Source organism: Pongo abelii, chromosome 2, assembly GCF_028885655.2.
Source record: "Pongo abelii isolate AG06213 chromosome 2, NHGRI_mPonAbe1-v2.0_pri, whole genome shotgun sequence".
Classification (NCBI taxonomy): Eukaryota; Metazoa; Chordata; class Mammalia; order Primates; family Hominidae; genus Pongo; species Pongo abelii.
In genome coordinates, this window is record NC_085928.1 from 114,012,103 (window position 1) to 114,036,682 (window position 24,580).

Below are 24,580 nucleotides of genomic sequence, written 5' to 3' on the forward strand. Positions count from 1 at the left end.
ACCATACAGGTTAAAGCCTCAGTCCCACAAGACTGTCCCCACTTCAGATGCCAATCACAAGTTCTGGGCCACTGTACTTCTGTTCCCGTAACTCTCTTCTCATGTTTGATAATGTGCTAGAATAGCTCACAGAAATCAGGAAGGCACTTTACTTCCTATTACTGATTTATTATAAAGGACACAACTCAGGAACAGCCAAATGGAAGAGACACAAAGGGCAAGGTATGGAGGGAGGTGCATGGACCTTCCATGCACCACCCTTCAAGCACTTCCATGTGTTCACAAACCTGGAAGCTCTCTGAACCTCCTTGTTTAGGGTTTGTATGGAGGTTTCATTACATAGGGATGATTGATTACATTATTAGCCATTGATGATTAGCTCAGCTTCCAGCCCCTCTCCCCTTCCCAGAGGTTGGAGGCTGGGGTTGAATGTTCCAGCCCTCTAATTATTCCTTGATCTTTCTGCCACCAGACCCCATCCCTAAGCTATCTCAGGGACCTCAGCTACCAGTCATCTCATTAGCATACAAAAGACACATCACTCTGGAGGTTGTAAGGGTCTCAGAAGTTCACGTGCCAAGAACTAAGACTGAATATTATAACAAAAGATGCTCTTATTACTAGGAAATTACAAGGATTTTAGCAGCTTTATGCCAGAAACTGGGGAAAAGGACAAATATATCTTTCTTATTGTATTACAGTACCACAGGGGGAAAAGTCAGTATGTTTAGCTATAACCATTTCACTTTCTGAAGAAATAGAAGGCCAGGTGCAATGGTTCATGCCTGTAATCAGAGCACTTTGGGAGGCCGAGGCAGACGGATCACCTGAGGTCAGGAGTTCAAGACCAGCCTGGCAAACGGTGGTGAAACCCTGTCTCTAGTAAAAATACAAAAATTAGCCAGACGTGGTGGCTCATGCCTGTAATCCCAGCTACTCAGGAGACTGAGGCAGGAGAATCGCTTGAATCCGTGAGGCGGAGGGTGCAGTGAGCCAAGATTGCGCCATTGCACTCCAGCCTGGGTGACAGAGTGAAATTCCATCTCAAAAAAAAAAAAAAAAGAAAAAGAAAAAGAAGAAATAGAAACTCCTTAGGGCCAGGCACGGTGGCTCACACCTGTAATCCCAGCACTTTGGGAGGCTGAGGTGGGCGGATCACGAGGTCAGGAGATTGAGACCATCCTGGCTAACACGGTGAAACCCCATCTCTACTAAAAATACAAAAAATTAGCCGGGTGTGGTGGCGGTCGCCTGTAGTCCCAGCTGCTCGGGAGGCTGAGGCAGGAGAATAGCATGAATCTGGGAGGCGGAGCTTGCAGTGAGCCGAGGTTGCGCCACTGCACTCCAGCCTGGGCGACAGAGTGAGACTCCATCTCAAAAAAAAAAAAAAAAAAGAAACTCCTTGGAAGAGCACTATGTTGGAATTTCAGTGATAATGAGTTTATTTCTACACATCTGTTCCCACTGTGAAACTCATGGCCCCTATCAGAAAACACCTGAGTATTAAGTATCAGAAAACCGGGCATCATTAGTACCTGAATTAAAAAGAATGACAAATTATTCATCTATTTTCAGCACCTACTATAAGTACTGTGGAAGCTGTGTAATAACATTTGTGTAACAATGCAGTGGGGGAGGGGAACTCCTCTAAATACCTGTTCAATGAATAAAGAAAAAAATAAATGAGAAAATAAACTTCACCAGTCAAATCCATAAATCTCTGGGCTATGAAAAGTAGGCAGATCCATTTATTTTTCCCTACACTCCTTGCTTTCTTCTCCTCTTACAATTTGCTATCCTCCAAACCATACTTAGAAGCTCCTCTTTGATGAAGCCTGGCTAGTTGAGAGGTCTCTCATTCCCTCTTCCTTGCTATAATCCTCCCAGAACCCCTAAGGCCATTTCTGTTTAATGGTGCTTTGGAGAAGTAAATAGAACTAAAATTTTGTATATGTGTCTATGTCCAAAATATACAAAGAAACTAAATTCACTGTCATATTCCTACATTTTGACTGCTTTTCTTAGCAGTAATTCTGGGTTCTTTGCGTATTCTGCAAGATCTGACTACAGCTGGAAAATCAAATTTGGTTTTTGCTTTTTCTTCTCCTAAATTCTATGTATTGTACAAACCTTATCGAGGAATGAAAATAAAGTCCCCAACATCTCACCAACCATTTAATTTATCCCTATGCCAAGGTAACTTTTTGGGGTGGTGGAAATTTTCTAATTCCTTGCTTATACATTTATATTCATTTGTCAAGTCATCAACTGTACATCTTAAAAAGGGTGAATTTAAACTCAATAAACCTGACCAAAACCAAAAACAAAATCTCTCTATGCCCTCTCTTGCATACATAATTTTATGGTGTTAACATATTTTACTCTTTACTCAAACTCCTTAAGAGGCCTGGAAAGTCATGTCAGCAGGCCAGTCAACTATATATGCGTGCATATTTTATATATATATATATATAAAATATATACACACACACTATATATATACAAACACATACCCACTACACACACACAGTATACACACACACACACACACACATATATGTGTGTGTGTATATATATATATATATATATTTTTTTTTTTTTTCCAGATATGTCACCCAGGCTGGAGTGCAATGGCATGTTCTTGGCTCACTGCAACCTCCACCTCCCAGGTTCAAGCGATTCTCCTGCCTCAGCCTCCTAAGTAGCTGGGATTTCAGGCGCCCACCACCATGCCCGGCTAATTTTTGTGTTTTTAGTAGAGACGGGGTTTCACCATATTGGCCAGGCTGGTCTCAAACTGCTAAACTCAGGTGATCCACCCACCTCGGCCTCCCAAAGTGCTGGGATTACAGGCGTGAGCCACTGCGCCCAGCCTATATTATATATATTTTATAAAATATATATATAGTGGCTTGGTCTCACAACTCAACTCTAGCATAGCATCACATGATGCTTAGCATTATCCTTTTTTAAATTAAATTAAATTTAAAAAAATTATTTTTAGTAGAAACACAGTTCTCCTATGTTGCCCAGGCTGCTCTTGAACTCCTGATTTCAAGTGATACTCCTACCTTGGCCTCCCAAAGTATTGAGATTACAGGCGTGAGCCACCACATCTGGCTACAAACTTCCTTAACTTAAACACTCCTTTCTGGTAACTCCAAGTTCTTAGACCACACTTTGTTCTTCTAAACAATTACAAATTAAATAATCTCTGGCCCCGCACGGTGGCTCACGTGTGTAATCTTAGCACATGCCTGTAATCCCAGCACTTTGGGAGGCGGGGGCGGGCGGATCACTTGAGTTCGGGAGTTCGAGACAGGCCCAGCCAACATGGTGAAACCCTGTCTCAACTCAATCGCACCACTGCATTCCAGCCTGGGCAACAAAGCAAGACTCTGTCTCAAAAAAAAAAAAAAAAAAAAAAAAGAATCTCTGAACCCACCTATGACCTGTATTCCCCTGCTTCAAGATATCTTGCCTTTTGGGACCAAACCAATGTATAACCTCCATGTATTGATTGGTGGCTTTTTGTGTAGCTTCTGCTTCCCTGAAATGTATAAAACAGAGTTACATTCTGACTGCCTCAGGACTACTTACTCAAGGTTTCCTGGGTTTGTGTTTTCTCCAGGCCATGGTCACTTCACATTGGCTCAGGTTAAACGTCTCTGAAATATTTTTCATAGTTTGTTTTTTTACAGTAAGTGCTGGGATTACAGGCATGAGCCACCGCGCCCGGCCACAAAGGTTTTTTTTAAAAAACCTTTGTTTTTTAAAAAACGCTACATTTTTAAAAAAACCTTTGTGGCTGGGCGTGGTGGCTCATGCCTGTAATCCCAGCACTTTGGGAGGCTGAGGCAGGCAGATCACCTGACATCGGGAGTTTGAGACCAGCCTGACCAACATGGAGAAACCCCATCTCTACTAAAAATACAAAATTAGCCGGGCATGGTGGCGCATGCCTGTAGTTCCAGCTACTCAGGAGGCTGAGGCAGGAGAATTATTTGAACCTGGGAGGCAAAGGTTGTGGTGAGCCAAGATTGCGCCATTGCACTCCAGCCTGGGCAACAAGAGTGAAACTTCATCTCAAAAAATAATAAATAAATAAATAAACCTTTGCATGTCATTATACTGTCCTGAAGCAGTGATTCTGAGAAGGGTCAGTCTCTAGGCAGTAGGCCAAACCAGTGAGATCATAATGTCTGGTAAGATCAGTGTCAGTCTGTTTTCTGTTGCTATAACAGAATATCACAGATTGGGTAATTTATAAAGAAAAGTTTATTTAGCTCATGGTTCCGAGGGCTGGGAACTGTGGAGGGGCCATATCTGGCCTTCTTGCTGTGTCATAACATGATGGAAAGCATCACATGGCAAGATGGCAAGAGCATGCATGTCAGCTCAGGTCTCCCTTCTTCTTCTTATAAAGCCATCAGTCCCATCATAGGGGCCCCAAGCTGATAACTGTGTCTAGTTCTAATCATCTCTTAAAAGCCCCACCTCTTAATACTGTTACAATAGGGATTAAGTTTCTTTCTTTTTTTTTTTTTGAGACAGAGTCTCACTCTGTTGCCCAAGTTGGAGTACAGTGGCGTGATCTCAGCTCACTGTAACCTCTTCCTCCTGGGTTTAAGCGATTCTCCTGCATCTGCCTCCTGAGTAGCTGGGATTACAGGCGCCTGCTATCACACCCGGCTAATTTTTGTATTTTTAATAGAGATGGAGTTTCACCACATTGGCCAGGCTGGTCTCAAACTCCTCACCTCCCAAAGTGTTGGGAATACAGGCGTGAGCTACCGTGCTCGGCAGGGATTAAGTTCCAACGTGAGTTTTGGTTGGGATATTTAAACCCCAGCATTCTGCCCCTGCCAACTGACTCCAAACTCATGACCTTCTCACATACAAAATGCATTCATTCTATCCTACTGGCCCCAAAAGTCTTAATTCACTTAGCTATCAACTCAAACAGTCCAGAGTGTCATCTGAATCAGATATGGGCGTAACTCAAGGGATGATTCCTCCCGAAGTGATTTCTCTCCAGCTGTAAACCTGTGAAGTCAAAACAAGTTATCTACTCCCAAAATACAATGGTGAAACGGGCATAAGATAGACATTTCCATTCCAATGGGGGAAACAGGCAAGAAAAAAAGGGGTAACTGGTCCCAAGTAAGTCTAAAACCCAGCCAAAAAAAAAAAAAAAAAAGCCATTAAATCTTAAAACTTCAGAATGCTCTTTCAGTCCATGTGCAATCTTCTGGACACACTCAGAAGTTTGGGCCTCCAAAGCCTCAGGCAGCCCCACCCCTATGGCTTTGCTGGGCTGGGTCCACACTTCAGCTCTCTGAAGTCGGAGTCTCATGACCACAGCTCTTCCATGCTGGTATTGCACATTGGTAGCTCTATAGTTTGGGGGTCTTGGTGGCAGTCTTCTAGGCTGTGAGTTTTCCAGATCTTTCCACTCTACTTCCCTTTCAGTTGTAAGCTGTCTTTAAATCATCTCTTTCCTTTTATTTTACTGTAAGCAGTTCAAACTAGCCATGCAATAGCCTATATGCTTTTGCTGCTTAGACATTTCTTCCATCAGATATTCCAGTTCATCACTCTTAAATTCTGCCTTCCATAAAGCCTGGCACAGGCACAGCTCAGCCAAATTCTTTGCTACTTTATAACAAGGATGGCCTTTGCTCCAGTTTCCAATACCATTTTATTCAGTTCCATCTGAGACTTCATCAGAATGGCCTTTACTGTCCATATTTATATCAACATTCTTGTCATGATCACCTAAGTACAGCTGACCCTGGAACAACTCAGGGGTTATGGGCGCCAACCCCCATGCCATGTATAACTTTTAACTCCCCAAAAATGTAACTACTAATAGTCTACTGTTGACCAGAGCCTTACTGAAACATAGTCGATTAACACATATTTTTTATGTTATACGTATTAGACACTATATTCTTATAATAAACCTAGAGAAAATATTAAGAAAATCATAAGACAAATTATATTTAGTAAATAAAATTCACTATATTATATGGATCATCATAAAGGTCTGTATCCTTGTCATTTTGTTAAGCAGGCTGAGAAGGGGAGAGGAGGGGGACTGGTCTTGCCATCTCAGGGGTGACAGAGGCAGAAAGTCCATAAGTGGACCCACACAGTTGAAACCCAAGTTGTTCAAGGATCTACTGTAATCTCTAAGAAGATTCAGACTTTCCCTAGTCTTCTCTTCTAAGCCTTGGCCAAATCACCCTTAATGCTCCATTAGATAATACAGGCTTTGTCTGACCTGATCTTCCAAATTTTTCAAGCCTCTACCCATTACTCAGTTCCAAAGCCACTTCTACATTTTTATGTAAATGTCAGAGCAGCAAACCTACTTATGGCTACCAATATTCTGTCTTGTTACATTTTGTGTGGCTCTAACTGAATACCACAGACTGGGTAATTTATACAGAATAGAGGTTTATTTAGTTCACAGTTCTGAAGGCTGAGAAGTCCAATATAAAGGTGCAGGCATCTGGTAAGGGCTTACTTGCTGCATCATGACATGGCAGGAGGCATCAAAAGGCAAGACAGAGCAAGCATGTGTCCCAGTTCTGGTTGCTCTTCCTCTCCTCATAAAGCCACCAGTCCCATCGTGGAGGCTCCACCCTGATGAACTTAGCTAATCCTAATCACCTCTTAAAGACCCCCCGACCCAGTACTGTTACAATGGGGATTAAGTTTCAACATGAATTTTGCTGGGGATATTCAAACGACAGCAATCTGCACACTAAAAACATTTCTTGGTGTCACCAAAACAGTTCTTTATAAAATTAATTTAAAAGTGCCACCAATAAAATTCAGATTTAATCATAGGGAAATCTGGAGTAGGTGTGAGGACATATCCAAGGGCCTGCATAGTAACTCATCAGGAATGGACTCACTTCTGAGGAACTACAGCAAGTCATGGTCAGGTTTCTCTTCTTTGCCTCTGGTGCTCACCAGTGTGATGCCAACAAGTTCCATCCATGTACAGCTTTAGAGATTACTATACTCAGGCATCTACCCTAAAGGGTACAAGTCCAAGTCACTTTTTGTACCTGCATATATGAGTGGGTACTGAAATTCAACAGATATGAAAAGGAATAGAGGCTGGACATGGTGGCTTATGCCTGTAATCCCAGCACTTTGGGAGGCTGAAGTGGGAGGATCATCTGAGTCCAGGAGTTTGAGACCAGCCTGGGTAACATGGCAAAACTCTGTCTCTACAAAAAATACAAAAATTAGCCAGGTGTGGTGGTGTATGCCCCCAGGGCTCAAGCAATCCTCCCACCTCAGCCCTCTGAGAAGCTGGGAGGCTGCACTACCTCCCAGCTTCTTGGGAAGCTGAGGTGGGAGGAATGCTTGAGCCCCGAAGGTCAACACTGCAGTGATCCATGATCACACTACTGCACTCCAGCCTGGATGACAGAGCAAGAACCTGTCTCAAAAACAGGAAAATGAAAACAGAGAAGGAACCCAAATTGAAAAACCATATCCCCCTTCCAATAAAGCTCAAAGACATAATTTTACATTATTGCTATCAATGCCAACTCATCACTTCATTTTCTTTTTGCATAAATAGGACCCTCATAATTTTTTGTACTATCAAGGTAATAAAAAATTCCAAGTCTTACATTCTTTCAGTGAGCCTTGCCTCTGGTCCACCAAATGGCCCTCCTTAACTCCTGCAGGCCAGATGCAGTGGCTCATGCCTGTAATCCCAGCACTTTGGGAGACTGAGGCAGGTGAATCACCTGAGGTCAGGATTTTGAGACCAGCTTGGCCAACATGCTGAAACCCTGTCTCTACTAAAAATACAAAATTAGCGGGGCATGGTGGTGCAATCCTGTGGTCCCAGCTACTCGGGAGGCTGAGGCATGAGAATCACTTGAACCCTGGAGGCGGAGGTTGCAGTGAGCCAAGATGGCAGCACTGCAAACAGCCTGGGCGACAAGAGTGAAACTCCGGCCCCCCACCCCCGCCAAAAAAAACTCTTGAAAGCAATCATTGGACACTTTATCTGATTATGTTCTCCCTTAGGCTTTGCATTTCTCCTAGTCTCTAATTATAATGCCCCATCTCATCATAATCATAATGCCATATGCCCTAAACCCCAAAATGTTCTGCAAACTCTTCCAACTCCAGTAGCCCCAGAAGAGAGATGCAGATTGATAATACAGCCCAAATGTGGACACGATAAAGAATAAGTACTGCCATTTCCTGCCAGGGGCTAAAAGAAACTAATCAAACATGGTCCTTAAGTGTGAGAATTTAAAATGAAGTTAGGAAAACAGTAACAACTTATACAAGACAAGACCAGAGGAATATCAATAGACACAATCAGGAGACAAGTGGAATCCCTAACTTGAGGTGCAAAGGATGTTGAGAACGTGATGGGGCTTACAGGGAATGAGACAAAGGATTCGGGCTTTGAAGGGATGACTTCCCAGGAAAAGCGAGATCCTGAAAAAAATGTACTATTTGGACGGGTGAAGGGCTGGCCTTTTCAGATGAGGGAAGCAGCAGGAAGAAAGGCACAGAGGGAGGAAGTACCAGTGCATGTGAAGAAGATAAGGGAGGCCCTGGTGGGGCTGGGGCAGAGCAGGTATGTTGGGGAGGCAGAGGAGAGAGGATGGCGGAGGGACAGTAGGGCTTAACTGCAGATAGCCCTGTTCCATTGATGAGTTTCTTCCTAGTATGCCACTTCTGATGCTGAATGAAACTTGCATTCCATCTGAAGGCTTTCCCACACTCCTTACACTCATAAGGTTTCTCCCCAGTGTGAACTCGCTGATGCTGAACCAGAGTGATCTTTTGACTGAATGTCTTCCCACATTCCTGGCATTCATAGGGTTTCTCCCCAGTGTGGATTCTCTGATGCACTACGAAGCGGGAGCTACAACTGAAAGTTTTCCAACATTCATTACATTTGTAGAGTTGTTCCCCAGTGTGGAACCTCTGGTGCTGAAGAAATACTGAACTGCAGTGGAAGGCCTTGCCACACTCTTTACATTCATAAGGTTTCTCCCCAGTGTGGATTCTCTGATGCTGAATCAGAACTGAATTAGAACTCAAACTCTTCCCACACTCCTTACATTCATAGGGCTTCTCCCCAGTGTGAATTCGTTCATGGATGATGCAGTCATAGCTACACCTGAAGGCTTTCCCACATTCCTTACATTTAAATGGCTTCTCCTCAGTATGGATTCTCTGATGCCGAATCAGTTTTGAATTACAGCTGAAGGTTTTACCACAGTCAGTACATTCATAGGGCCTATGTCCACCATGGAGCTTCTGATGCTGAAGAAGGTGGGAATTTTGACCAAAGGCTTGTCCACATTCCTCACATGAGTATGGTTTCTCTCCAGTGTGGATTTTCTGATGCCGTGACAGTTTTGAGTTATATCTGAAGGTTTTCCCACATTCTTTGCATGTGTAGGGCTTCTCATTAGTGTGAATTCTCTGATGCTGGTGAAAGTCTGAATGTGGGTTGTAGTAACTGCCACACTCACCACATTTATAAAACACCTGTTCTTTGGCAAAGCCCTGCTTTGTAATGAGATGTGTGCTGACACTACTTTCTTCCAATTTCCTGGCTATCTCCTCCCTTTCAATGGTGGAAGATTCATGATCCTGGACTCTCAAATCTGTGCAATCCCCTATCTTTGTTTTATTCCCTGTATCATGTAGCTGTGACTTCTCTAACCTGTCCTTGAAGTCAGGGTGCTGGGGAACATCCATCAGCAGTCCCTCCACTATCAGTCTGTGGGACTCTGATTCTTTAGAAATGTTTAGCTGTGCAGTTTGTTCCTCATTCTTAGTCTTGGTTTTACCACCTAGCATGATAAAAAGAAAACACAAGAGTCCCTTATTTATTCCAGAAGGGAAAAGGGTTAATCAGTATCAGCTTGCCCTAGACACATGCATTTTTTTTTTTTTTTTTTTTGAGTGGAGTTTCGCTCTTGTTGCCCAGGCTGGAGTGCAATGGCATGATCTCGGCTCACCACAACCTCCGCATTCCAGGTTCAAGTGATTCTCCTACCTCAGCCTCCCAAGTAGCTGGGATTACAGGCATGTGCCACCACATCTGGCTAATTTTTTGTATTTTTCATAGAGATGGGGTTTCTCCATGTTGTTCAGACTGGTCACGAACTCCTGACCTCAGGTGATCTGCCCACCTCAGCCTCCCAAAGTGCTGGGATTACAGGTGTGAGCCACCATGCCCACAAGACACATGAATTTTTTGAGAGAGACAGAGCCACCTGATGGTACCTCAAAGGGAAAGTAAACAAACTGGAGGTTGAGAAGGTAAGCAATCCCATATGGATGACAAAAACAGTGTGGATGGCAGAAGCTATTAATTGAGGCAAATGGTTAAAGAAAAATGGGAATGGGGTGAAGTTGCAGGAAGGGGAAGCAATGAAGAAAAGTAGAGGAAGCCAAAGGTGAGAAAAGCAATCTCTAAACCAGAGAAGAGAAAGATGGGTAGGCAGCTCTAGCACCACATAGTATCCAGAGGGCTGGGAGGTACTGTCTACAACAGTGGATCTCAAAGTCCAATCAAGGCATAAAACCTGTCAAAATACTTTAAAATATTCTGTAATTTTTAAAGAAATGTTCTCTAGTTCTCTATCACAAGCCTGGCTGGACAGAAAGCAGTTTGTAGCACTGCTGCTTACAAAGGGTTCATGAGAAGACCACAATTTTAAAACCCAAGTGCTGTCCTTTGGGAGAGTGACCTCTGAAAGGAAAAAAGGCCCAGCCAAGAACCTGCCCATAATGGAGACGGCAGTTGGAGCAGGGGTATGGGGATCATGCTTTCACTGGTAGCACCACAACATAGAAACCTTTTTTGCCTGTCAAGCACCAAAGATCTGACAAATGAAACTTTCATCTTAGTGTTTTTTGAGGCTTGTTGACCATGACTCACATTTTGGATCCTAAAACAATACAGATATGCTCACACACACACACACACACACACACAGCTGAAACCAAAACAAAACAATGTCCTTAAGAGTGATGTATTCATGCCAGGCGCAGTGACTCATGCCTGTAATCCCAGCACTTTGGGAGGCCGAGGCAGGTGGATCACCTGTCAGGAGTTCGAGATCAGCTTGGCCAACATGGCAAAACCCCGTCTCCACTAAAAATACAAAAAATTAGCCAGGTGTGGTGGCGGGCACCTGTAATCCCAGCTACTCATGAGGCTGAGGCATGAGAATCGGTTGAACCCAGGAGGCAGAGATTGCAGTGAGCCAACATTGCGCCACTGCGCTCCAGCCTGGGGGATAGAGCGAGACTCTGTTTCCAAAAAAAAAAAAAAAAAAGTGATGCATTCACAATAGACTTTATACTACTTTAGTCTTTATCTACACCTAATACAATGTAGTCTAATTTTTAAATGCTGGTAACAACTCACTGATGAGTTGCAACCCAGAGTTTAAAGAATATGCTTCTAGATCGTCAAGAACAGTGGTCTCAAATGGTGGTCCCTGGACCAGTATCATCTAGGAACTTGTTAGATATGCAAATTAATGGGGCTGGGTTTGGTGGTGTGTGCCAGTAGTCCCATCTAATTAGGAGGCAGAGGTGAAAGAATCACTTGAGCCCAGGAATTTGAGACCGGCCTAGGCAAAATAACAAGACCCTATCTTGAAAAAAAAGAAAAAGAAATGCAAATTCTCAGCCCCACAGCAGTCTACTGAATTCGAATCTCTGGAGGTGGCACCTGGCAATCTGTGTTTTAACAAGCTCTGCAAGTAATTCTGATACATACCAGAGTTTGAAATTTACTAATCAATAAACTACAAAAAACAGATTGAGGCTGCTCTTTTCATTGTTTAAGGCTGCACTTTCCCAAAAGGTGGCCACTAGCCACATGTGGCTACTTAAATGTAAATTAATTAAAATGGAATAAAATTAAAAACTCAGTTCCTCAGCTGCACTAGGCACACTTCAGGTGTTCATGTGATTCACCTGGCAGGCTAAATAGAAAATGTACACCTGTGGCAAGGGGAAACACTAACAATTGCAGGAAGGATACTGGGAAAGCCCCTAGATGATCTGAAATGCTGAAATCAATTTAAGGTATTGATTAAGGCAAAGTGGGGAAATTAGAAAGGAGCATTTGCCTTACAGAGGCTCTGAATAGCATAAAAGATTGACAGAATATGATAACAGAGCCCACAGAATGAGGAAAGCTGTATACCAAATCTCTGATTGGTCTTTACATTTAACTCAATTCAGTATCTTTCAAAAAAGAAAACCATTCATTCCCAATACATAAATGTAAAATTCAGTGTTTATGAATTTAGAAAAATTCCATTTACATATATAGTTTTATACACACACACACACACACACACACACACACACACAAAATGTTCTTATAAAACCAAGTTATAGCTGGGCGCGGTGGTTCATGCCTGTAATCCCAGCACTTGGGGAGGCTGAGGCGGGAGAATCACTTGAGGTAAGAAGTTGAAGACGAACCTGGGCAACATGGTGAAACCCTGTCTCTACTAAAACTACAAAAATTAGCCGGGTGTGGTGGTGGGCGCCTGTAATCCCAGCTACTTGGGAGGCTGAGGCAGGAGAATCACTTGAACCTGGGAGGCAGAGGTTGCAGTGAGCCAAAATAGTGCCACTGCACTCCAGCCTGAGTAACAGAGCAAGACTCTGTCTCAAGAAATAAATAAATAGGCCAAGTGCGGTGGCTCATGCCTGTAATCCCAGCACTTTGGGAGGCTGAGGTGGGTGGATCAACTGAGGTTGGGAGTTCGAGACCAGCCTGACCAACATGGAGAAACCCCATCTCCACTAAAAATACAGTTAGCTGGGTGTGGTGACACATGCCTATAATCCCAGCTACTTGGGAGGTTGAGGCAGGAGAATCGCTTGAACCTGGAAGGCAGAGGTTGCGGTGAGTGAAGATCACGCCATTGCACTCCAGCCTAGGCAACAAGAGTGAAACTCTGTCTCAAAAAATAAACAAACAAACAAATAAATAAATTTATTTTTAAAAAACCAAGCACTTGGCCAGGCGTGGTGCCTCACACCTGTAATCCCAGCACTTTGGGAGGCTGAGGGTGGGGCGGACCAAGAGGGCAGGAGTTCGAGACCAGCCTGGCCAACACAATGAAACCCCATCTCTACTAAAAATACAAATATTAGCCAGGCATAGTGGCGCGCACATGTAGTCCCAGCTACTCAGAAGGCTGAGGGAGGAGAAACACTTGAACCCAGGAGGCGGAGGTTGTGGTGAGCCACAACTGTGCCACTGCACTCCAGCATAGGCAACAAAGCGAAACTCCATCTCAAAAAAAAAAAAAACCAAAACCAAGTTCTTACTATATTGTGTTTATATTCCTGAGTTGACCAACCAACAGATGCCTGTTGGAAATCTTTTGTTTTTTAGAGACAGGGTCTCACTCTGTCACCCAGGCTGGAGTGGAATGGTGTGATCCTAGCTTACTGCAACCTCAAACTCCTGGCTTAAGGGATCCTCCAGCCTCAGCCTCCTGAGTAGCTGGCACTATAGGCACATGCCACCATGCCCAGCTAATTTATTTATTTATTGTAGTGACAGGGTCTTGCTATGTTGCTCAGGCTGGTCTTGAACTCTTGGCCTCAAGCACCCTCCCACCTTGGCCTCCCAAAGTGCTGGGATATAGGTGTAAGCCACCACATCCAGCCTGAAATCCTTTAGCTTTACAAAGAAAAATGGCAGAAATAAAATGGCGGGACTCGTCTTTTCTAGTTTGGGGATGAAGTTCTGGTAAGCAACACTTCTTTGAATAAGAGTGACTATTTTAATCCCCACAACCATCATATGACAAGGAAAAGCCTTTTTCATGCTAAATTGTTAAAAGAAAGGAGGAGGCAAAGCTGGAAAGGAGGATGGTAGGCTCTCCTGCTCACCTGTGCACATGCCTCTCAGGGCCTCTCCCCCATCAAGTGTCCAGGGATCTGGGCCCCATGCTGCTTCTCCTTGCTCCAGCTGGAATATCAGATCTGGTTTGGGGAATGGAAATGCTGCTACAGGAGAAAGAAAAGGAACATGAAGCTGAGGAGAATCAACACTGACCTCCCTCAGACTACTCTCTGCTTTGCCAGATGAAAATAGAAGAGGATGGCCCAGGAGACTAAGTGAAGTCAGGGAGGAGTGAATCTGCAGAATCTAAGGAAGGGCTTGAAGCTTACTCTGGCCTCTAAGAGGACAGAATGCTCCCAGAGTCACTGGGGGGTGTGTACACGAGGGCCCTAGGGGACTCACACATAGGCAATAGGGCCAAGATCAGCTCCAGGGAACTGGAAGATGGAAGGAATGAAGACAGTGCACCAGGAACCTTCTCAGTTCTCTCTGTACCCAGAGGAAAGCCCCCTGCAGTTGGGTCTCCATTAAGAATCAGGGAAGAGAAAAGTCCTGTTAAACACCAAAGTGAACCCAGCTCTTTCTCCATCCAGCTACCCCTGGCACTGGGGATTAGGGAGCTCAGCCCATAGGGCATCAATTCTGATGGTATTAAAGAGATCCTAGTTCCGCTAAGGAGGAATCTAGGAGCCCCCAAGGGCAGAAGCTGAGTTTCAGAGAGGAAGGAGGACTTACACAAGGAAGTCACATTTGCATAATTCTCCAGCATCACCCCCCTGTATAGGGCCCTCTGCGTAGGGTGCAGGCTGGCCCATTCATTCTGGGTGAAGTACACAGCCACATCCTCAAAGGTTACTGGCTCCTGAAACAACAGGTTCCTGCTCAAGCCCTGCACAAGAACAGAGGGAGAGGCCTGAATTCCAGGAAAGGGATAAATTTACTGGAATCCATGGCACTGAGCCCCATGGAAGGTTTGTACTGGCAAGGAGAGCCACACAGGACCCCAGCAGGGGCAGCCCCGAGCCAGCATTCCAACTTTCCATGTGCATACCTCTGGGGCCCTAATATTATCATCCTAAGTACACAGCCCAGCACCTGCTGTTCTCTGCCGGGTGATCATGTCAACCCATGTCTGGTTCCACAGGCCAGGTATATTTTTCTGGCATGCTTTCTAAATCGACCACAGCAGGTAACTGTCTTTCACCTTGCCTCCATCCATCCTGAAGCACGTATCAGGGCCCTCCACCCAGCTTCTTTCTGGTCTTCCTCCTCTACATCTTCTGCTACAGACAGAGGAGTGATTTCATGTGGATAAAGTTCCTTTCATCCTGGATATTTCTCCCCTTTCTATCATCTTGCCTTATCAGAAGCTATTAATAGTTCTCCCTTGAAGGTGATGTGCAGTGTTACTTCTTTGTCTCCTAACACACTTCACTCCAGGACAGGATGGCAATCTCCCATCCGCAGAGATCTGCCCACTGATCACCTAAGCTCTGTCTGACCTGCCAATGCTGTCCTCTTCACTACGTGTCTCTCTCTTTCTGCTTCCCACTAAAACCACCTCCAGCTTCTCAGGAAAGAAGGACACCATCACAGGTTGTTTAAAGCTTTGTCCTGTGTCAGTCACTTTTAAATCAATTTGCTCAATCATTATAGCACATCTGTGAAATAAGAATTATTATTTCCATTTTCAGATGATGGGAATCAGCAATATTAAGCACTTTGAAATAGACTAAAAGGAGTCCTCTTTGAGTATTTATTAGAAGGTTGTATAAGGAAGCAAAAAGTTCAAAATGAACTGACCACTTTTATATAAATTAGTCCCATTATAACATCTATCTCTGACTCACACTGTAGTCTTTCTCAGTTCATCATGTCAACAACCTTCTCTTTGTACTTAAGCCTCTTCTGAGTGAAGAAATCTAACATAGAAGTACTAGAAGATTTGGGCTGGGCACAGTGGCTCATACCTGTAATCCCAGCACTTTGGGAGGCCGAGGCGGGCAGATCGCGAGGTCAGGAGATCAAGACCATCCTGGCTAACACGGTGAAACCTTGTCTCTACTAAAAATACACAAAAAATTAGCTGGGCGTGGTGGCAGGCACCTGTAGTCCCAGCTGCTCGGGAGGCTGAGGCTGGAGAACGGCGTGAACCCGGGAGGCAGAGCTTGTAGTGAGCCGAGATTGCGCCACTGCACTCCAGCCTGGGCGACAGAGCAAGATTCCGTCTCCAAACAAAAAAAAAAAAAAAAAAAAAGAAGTACTAGAAGATTTGCAGTCATCATTGTAAAGATTGGTTTGGGCAAAAATCATCAATGGATGCTAAATCTAGGAGGAAATTTTGATGAGAAGCAGAATATTTGTATGATCTTAAATGTCTCCTCATAGATTGCTTATTAGTTACAAGAGGAAAACAGTAACTATACAGTAATCAGATTACCCCTTAGCCAGAAAGTTCAAATGTGGCTAGCATGACTGAGGAACTTTAATTGATTTTAATTTAAATAGGCACATGTAGCCAGGGCGTACCTTCCTGGACAGTGCAGAACAGATACATCTGTTAATACTCTTCTCTTACTTCCTTCAGAGTCAACAACTAGCTGGGAATATGGACCCCACCTTTTCTTGACATTATGCTCTACCTCTCCATACCTCTGAAACATCCCTCTAATTATCAGCACATTCTTTGGTTCCTTGTTTTCTGAAACACTTAGCTTCTCCAGATCTTCTCTATCTGTGATCACTCTTCTTCTGTCCTTTACTTGCACTTACTCTTTCTCCATTTAGTGGGGCTATTGACTCCCTTCTATAGGAAGTGGGTTACAGGGGCAGCACAACATAGTGGCAAATGGCACAGATGTTAAGGCTGTGGCTCTCAACATGGGGGCAATTCTGTCCCCCAGGGACTATGTGGCACTGTCTGGAGACATTTTTAGTTGTTACAACTGCAGTGTGGTGGTAACGGTAGTGCTACCGGCATCTAGTAGATAGTGGGCCAGGGCTATTTCTGAATATCCTATAATGAACAGGACATCCCCCAAACAAAGAATTATCTGGCCCAAATGTAAATGATGCCAAGGTTGAAAAACCCTGCTCTAAGCTAGACTCCCTAAGTTCAAATAGTATCTCTAATACTCATTAGCTGTTAATAAGTATTAGAGTTTGGATGAGTTTGGATGAGACAATTAAACTTTCTGTGCCTCAGTTGCCCCCATTTGTAAAACTGGGATAACAATAGTATCCCAGGACTCTTACAAGGATGGCATAAGTTATTATCTGTAACGCACGAAGATATCACCTGGCACATGATATCATCTAAATCTCAGCACTTACTACAACCACAGATGAGATTGGGGGAACTTCCTAGAAGATTCTAAATGACAAATGTTCCTCTTAGAGATTGTAGCAAAGACTGACAGGTGTGTGTGTACCCCCTTTCTTTCTTAGTATTGGAACCCTAATTTTACTTGAGGTTGCACTCAACCCTGGCAACGAAGTGGGGCCAATGAAATGCAAGTATAAATATTGTTGGGGACTTATGGGAAGGTTCCTAAAAGAGACAGGTTCACCTTTTTTTGGGCAGCTCCTCTTCTAGCTGGAATGCACACATGATGGCTAGAGATCAAGCAGCCACCTTGGACAATAAAGTGGCCTAGAGCAGGTGAGACACTGCTAGGATGGTAGAGCAGAAAGACAGAGCCTGAGAGCATGATAATAGAGGAGCTGCCACACTAGCTCTGGATTGACTCTTGATACTTTTGTATGAGAGAGAAGCCTTTATCTTGTTTAATCCACTGTCATTTGGGGTCCTCTTTGTGGAATCTAATCCTAAGTGATTACTGTACGTCAGGCAAAGCACCAGGAGAGCACAGCATACCACCACAGCACACTTCCTGACTTGTAGGAATGAATTTTCGCTGAAGTTCTCCAACAGAAGTGGATGGTCCAATATCCACCAAAAGGACACACACATTGTTTTTAAGTCCTTGGGATGGAGCTTTCTCATTACAAGATACATCCATCACATGATAAACTCAGCTTTCTCATTCCATGATCTAGGACACTGGAGAAAAATCCAGTAAAACCATCATCTACCACCAAGAAAACTGGAGGGAAAAGTGCTCCCAATGCTACATGAATTTATAGCCAAGAAAGGATATAGACTCTCACAGAGGTTAGACTGATGTCTTCGCATTGAGCTAAAGGCACTGGCTTCAGCTCCAAACTCATCATTCCTCCAAAAATACATCTCCCTCATCAAACTACATTTTCCAGATGTTTCCAGTTCTGGCTTCACTGTACCTTTACTGAGTGGTCTGCAGGGTAAACTCCTCCCTTGGAAGTGTCTATTTAACCTCAGAAATGGCTTTTCTTTGTGTACTGTGACGCAGACTAGCACTCCTCAAATTTTAATCTGCCCTTTAATTTTCCAGATCTTGTAAAAATGTAGATTCTGATTTAGGAGATCTGGGGAGGGGGCCTGACATTTTGCCTATCAAGCGCCCTCTGTAATGCAAAAGCTGCTCATCTCCAGGCCACACTTTCAGTTCTCATGAATGCAGATTCCCACTTTCTAGGATAATTCATTCCTTCTTTTCCAACCTACCTGACCCTCCCAAATTCACCTACTCTCGTTCATAAACTCCCCTCGCATACTGTTTTTACATACTCTATTGAAGGGTGTAAAACTAAGCATGAGACTGGCCAAGTCAGGCTACTGGGGCTGTACTGACCTTCCATATCTGTTCTGAGTATGGAAAGCTGAAAGAAAGCTCTGCTCACCTGGAACCACACTGTCTGGAGCATGGCTGATGACCCCTGGCTTCATGCACTGCCCTCTAGGTTTGGAAAAGTAAGAACCTGCGGAGCTAAGAGAGAACCACAATGAGACTGATCTGTCTTGTCTTCTACATTTGCCGCCTCTTCCCCTCTGTCTCCTGCCACTAGCACTGCAGATATTCTTGGCACACTAGCTGTTGTCATTCACCCTCTCCACTGATTCATGGGATGCTGCAAATGCTCCCTCTGCATATTCTCCTATAGATCTGCTTGGTGACACTGGAAACTCTAGAAAGAATATCTGTAAAGCAAGAGTCAAGAACTGCAGTGGATTCGTGGCTGTTTTTTAAAAAAAATTCTTGGCCCCACTATGAATGCATTACTAAGTAGTTTGTATTGAATGCTTCTAGTGTTCATGGCAAAAACCCAAAACAAGTCTCTGGAGAGAAAGTAGGATATAACGGGGACCCCTAAACAAACCACAGGCTGCAGGACAAAATATAAGTGGACCTAGCCCCGGGTGACAAGGGTAAGACGCTCAATGTCCCAGCGGGTGATGCTGACCGAAGACCTAACTGGGATCTGAACGCTCCACCCTGGGAAGCAGGAGACCCTATAGTCACGGCTCCCATCCTCCCCACGAATACCGCGACCCGAGGGCATCAGGCCAGCTCTTCGGAGCAGGAAGGTCGAGTGCGTCTCTGAAGACTGGGGACTGGGCCCAGGCTCTGGCGGCGGCGCGCGCTCCCCGGCGACCTCTGCAAGGGCCCAAAGCCTGACCTCCAGAACAGGTAGCCGAGTCAGGGAAGCCCGGGAAACTCAACCCGAGCGCTCGCAAGGGGGCCAAGACGGAAGCATTAGCTGGCCGGCCGTCGGTCCCTACAGCCTCTCTAGGAAGCCGGGAGGCTGGCCCTTCTCTATGGTTCCCCCGAAACCAAACTCCCACCCTTCGCTTCCCTTCTCCACAACCGCTCTACGTCTGGTTTGTTTGTTTTTTAATTTTAAATTTTTTGTGTGTTTTTTGAAACGGGGGTCTCGCTATGTTGCGCAGGCTGTTCTCGAACTCCTGAGCTCAACCTGTCCGCCCGCCTCGGCCTCCCAAAGTGCTGGGAATACAGGCGTGAGCCACCGCGCCCGGCCGCTCCTGTTTTTTTTATTATTTTCTCTTATGTCTTAGTACTCCCCAACTACATGATAAATTCCTCCATATTTAATAATTAATTCGTAACTTAATTAACTGAATTCCTAACTCCTTACCTAATTACTTAATTCCTAACTTAACCTTCTAATGAATTTATAGCCCCTGTCTCCCACTTAATGACTGTGACCTAAAACCATGGGGTATGGTGTCTCATTGTCTGCGTTCCTGGCTCCACTCTATATGGACTTGCTCAAGTTATACTTAAATTGTTGCCTCAATTTATCAGTTGAGAATAGTAAAAGTTTGTAATTTATAAATTCAGTGGATTAACTGAGTCAATTCATGCAACAGTTTTGTAAACCAAAAATAAAATTCTAAGTCCCCCAACCAACTGAATGGACCACTCCTCTCGGCCAAAACATTCCAAAGAAAACCTGGCAATCTAGTTCAGGCCATGATGGGAAGCAGGGGATCGGACTTGCCTCATTATGCCCTTGGAATTCAGGCACTACGGACCAGCATTAACATTAAAACAGAGATCTTGAGACTAAAACTTTTTTTTTTTTTTCCGAGATGGAGTCTTACTCTGTAGCCCAGGCTGGAGTACAGTGGCCTGATCTCGCCTCACTGCAACCTCTGCCTCCCGGGTTCAAGCAATTCTCCTGCCTCAGCCTCCTGAGTAGCTGGGATTACAGGCAGGCACCAACACGCCCAGCTAATTTTTGTATTCTTCACGCCCAGCTAATTTTTGTATTCTTAGTAGAGACGGGGTTTCACCATGTTGACCAGGCTGGTCTTGAACTAGACCTCGTGATCGCCCGCCTCGGCCTCCCAAAGTGCTGGGATTACAGGTGTGAGCCACCAGGCCCAGCCCAAAACAAACTCTTTAGAGCAATAAGACACCAAATTCTAACCTGACTCTAGTATAGTCTCACGTGACAGATAACAGGCCCTGAAATAAACTGAAGTATTTTACCCTAAAATGTATTTCTTTGACATATTTTGAAATGGCCCTGTAAAGCTGTCTTTTGTGGCAAAAATCTACATCCTGTAAAGAATCCCCTTCACTTTCAAAGTATTTTCCTTGATCCAGTAGAGAATTAACTAAGAGAGTTTGGCACCTTTTGAAGTCTGATAAGAAACATTTACAATCGTTTCTCTCTGAAGCCTGCTACCTGGAGGTTTCATCTGCATAATAAGAACATTGGTCTCCAAAACCCCTTATCTTAACTCAGACATTCTCTTCAATTGATTCCAGGTCTTTAGCTACTAACTCTTTTTTTTTTTTTTGAGACAGAGTCTTGCTCTGTCGCCCAGGCTGCAGTGCAGTGGCGCGATCTCGGCTCACTGCAAGCTCCGCCTCCTGGGTTCATGCCATTCTCCTGCCTCAGCCTCCCGAGTAGCTGGAACTACAGGCGCCCACCACCATGCCCAGCTAATTTTTTTGTATTTTTAGTAGAGATGGGGTTTCACCGTATTAGCCAGGATGGTCTCGATCTCCTGACCTCGTGATCCACCGGCCTCGGCCTCCCAAAGTGCTGGGATTACAGGTGTGAGCCACCGTGCCCAGTCCATAACTCTTTCAACTAATTGCCAGTTAGAAATCTTCAAAAGAAAAGAAAGGAAAGGAAAAAGGAAAGGAAATCTTTGAATCCACCTATGACCTGGAAGGTGCCCCCACACTCTCCACTTCGAGTTGTCCCTCCTTTCCAGATGGAGCTAATGTACATCCTATCTTCCTAAAACATGTAAAACCAAGCTGTAGCCTGACCACCTTGAGCACAAGATCTCAGGACCCCCTGGGGCTGTGTCGTGGGTCACTGGTCCTCATATTTAGCTCAGAATAAATCTCTTTAAATATTTTACAGAGTTTGACTCTTTTTATGGACAGAGTCCAGTTCCGTACCAAACTAAGTCAAAATAAGTGCTATACTATTGCTGACATTATTATTATTCTTGCGTATCTCACCACTCTCCTGTAAAACACTCCCGTATCTCTTTCTGCAGTCCAGATTTAATAATACTCATGGCAATAGTGCTTCCTATTGGCCAGGCAGTGTGCAGATAGCTTGGAGCTAGAGGTCTGGGTTTGAAACTGCCTGTTGATTTCTAATTATTCCACAAGAGCCTAAAATTCAAAATGCTCCAAACTAATCTCATCATCCTTCCCTCATCCCCGTTCCTCCTCCAGGGTTCCCCAACCTCAGTGAATGCACCAGTTTGCATCCAACCAAGAAACTCATTACACTACTGAACTCCAGCCTGGGCAACAGAGTGAGACCATGTCTATAGAAGGTATATATACAGTTTCATATTATTTAGGAAAGCATAACTGAGGGCCAAAATGTTCTATAAAGGTATGAAAATTTCACCTGTTATAAGTCATTCTGGACCCAACACCTTTTTATATTTGACAACTTTTCCGTGTCTTGTGTGGTTATTAGTCCATTCAGGTTTTTAATGCCTTTAACCAATTTTGGTACTTTTTTCCATAGAAAATAATTTGGCATAGGCTGTCAAATTTACTGATACAAAATCATCTTACTTTTTATATGTCCATGTCTGAAGGGATTTGTCCCTTTTCTTGTATCAATTACTGTTTACCTATACTTTTTCTCTTTTATTGAATTTTTCACAGAACCAACTTTTAGTTTTTTTCTCATATTTCATTGCTTTTTCTATATCATTGATTTTTAATATCATTTTTTTCTTTTTCATGAACACTTCTAATACCATATCATTGTGTTTCATTTTATCATTATTATTTCTTAAAATTTGGGAGACGTATATTCTTTTTCTAGCTTTTTTTGAATAGCATGCCTAATTTTTTATAGCTTTTTGGTTCTCTCATACTTGTATTTATGTCTATAAGCTTTCTTCTGTTTTACTCATACTTCATGTTTGATTATTCTTATTTTTCTGATTTCTTTTTTTTTGAGACAGAATCTCCCTCTGTCACGCGATCTCGGCTCACTGCAACTTCCCCCTCCTGGGTTCAAACGATTCTCCTGCCCATGATAGGGTGGGATCATATACCTTGACCATCCAGAGATGCAAGAATGTTTCAACATATGTAAATCGATCAGTGTGATATACCACATTAATAAAATGAAAAATAAAAATCATATGATCATCTCAATGGATACAGAAAAAACATTTGACAAAGTTCAAAATACTTTCATGATAAAAAAAACTCTCACCAAATTAGATATAGAAGGAATGTACATCCAGGCACGGTGGCTCAGGCCAGGCGCGGTGGCTCACACCTGTAATCCCAGCACTCTGGGAGGCCGAGGTGGGTGGATCACCTGAGGTCAGGAGTTTGAGACCAGCATGGCCAACATGACAAAACCCAGTCTCTACTAAAAATAGAAAAATTAGCCAGGCATGGTAGTGCACGCCTATAATCCCAACTACTATAGAGGGCTGAGGCAGGAGAATTGCTTGAACCTGGGAGGCGGAGGTTGCAGTGAGCTGAGACTGTGCCACTGCACTCCAGCCTGGGCAGCAGAGCTAGACTCCGTCTCAAAAAAATAAAAAAGAAGGAATGTACCTTGGCTGGGCGCAGTGGCTCATGCCTGTAATCCCATCACTTTGGGAGGCTGAAGCAGGCAGATCACTTGAAGTCAGGAGTTCAAGATCAGCCATGAGCAACATGGCAAAACCCCGTCTCTACTAAAAATACAAAAATTAGCAAGGTGTGGTGGCAGGCGCCTGTAATCCCAGCCACTTGGGAGGCTGAGGCACGAGGATCACTTGAACCCAGGAGGCGGAGGTTGCAGTGAGCCGAGATTGCACCACTGCACTCCAGCCTGGGCAACAGAGTGAGACCCTGTGTGAAAAAAAAAAAGAAAAGAAAGTATATATGAAACTCAATTCTATAGCAAGAATACAAATAACTAGATTAAAAAATGGGCAAAGTACCTGAATAGACATTTCTCCAAAGAAGACATATGAATGACCAACAGAAAGATGAAAAAATGCTCAACATCACTCATCATCAGAGAAATGCAAATGTGATAATCCACAATGTGATAATCACCATAAACCTCTTAGAATGGCTGTATTATTATTATTATTATTACTTTTTAAGACAGAGTCTCGCTGTTGCTCAGACTGGAGTGATCTCAGCTCACTGTAACCTCTGCTTCCCCGGCTCAAGCAATTATCATGCCTCCGCTTCCCAAGTAGCTGGGATTACGGGTGCATGCCACCAGACTCGACTAATTTTTGTATTTTTAGTAGAGACCGGGTTTTGCCATGTTGACCAGGCTGATGTCAAACTCCTGGCCTCAAGTGATCCACCCACCTCGACCTCCCAAAGTGCTGGGATTACAGGCGTGAGACATCATGCCCAACCAGAATGGCTGTTATCAAAATGAAACAGATGGCTGGGTGTGGTGGTTCAAGCCTGTAATCCCGGCACTTTGGGAGGCCGAGGCAGGTGGATCGCTTGAGCTCAGGAGTTAGAGACCAGCCTGGCCAACATGGCAAAAACTCGTCTCTACTAAAATACAAAAATCAGATGATGGCGGTGGTGGTGGGCACCCATAATCCCAGCTATTCGGGAGGCTGAGGCAGGAGAATCACTTGAACTAGGGAGGCGGAGCTTGAAGTGAGCTGAGATCATGCCACTGCAGTCCAGCCTGGGTGACAGAGTGAGGCTTCATCTCAAAATAAAATAAAATGACAACAGATAACATGTAGGTGGTGGAGACAATGGAACCCTTGTACACTGTTGATGGGAATGTAAATTTGTC

The 24,580-nt window shown here is 44.0% G+C and overlaps 1 protein-coding gene across 7 annotated transcripts; it reads right to left on the reverse strand.

The window, feature by feature from the left end:
• Window positions 1-3,856: 3,856 nt before the first annotated feature.
• On the reverse strand, window positions 3,857-19,759 carry ZNF619 (zinc finger protein 619). Of its 7 annotated transcripts, none has more exons than XM_054552247.2 (5): window positions 19,327-19,758; window positions 18,683-18,768; window positions 14,636-14,789; window positions 13,948-14,061; window positions 3,857-9,860 (listed from the first exon to the last, which is right to left on the reverse strand). In XM_054552247.2, the coding sequence occupies exons 2-5, from the start codon at window positions 18,704-18,706 to the stop codon at window positions 8,425-8,427; spliced, it is 1,728 nt and encodes a 575-aa protein (XP_054408222.2). In that variant the 5' UTR covers window positions 18,707-18,768; window positions 19,327-19,758; the 3' UTR covers window positions 3,857-8,424. The 7 variants fall into 7 exon arrangements, with proteins under 7 accessions (XP_054408222.2, XP_054408225.2, XP_063578190.1 ...); XM_054552250.2 differs by lacking the exon at window positions 19,327-19,758 and adding an exon at window positions 14,303-14,422 and having other exon boundaries at window positions 13,948-14,064; window positions 18,683-19,320; XM_054552248.2 differs by having other exon boundaries at window positions 3,858-9,860; window positions 13,948-14,064; window positions 14,636-14,762; window positions 19,327-19,757.
• Window positions 19,760-24,580: the final 4,821 nt, after the last annotated feature.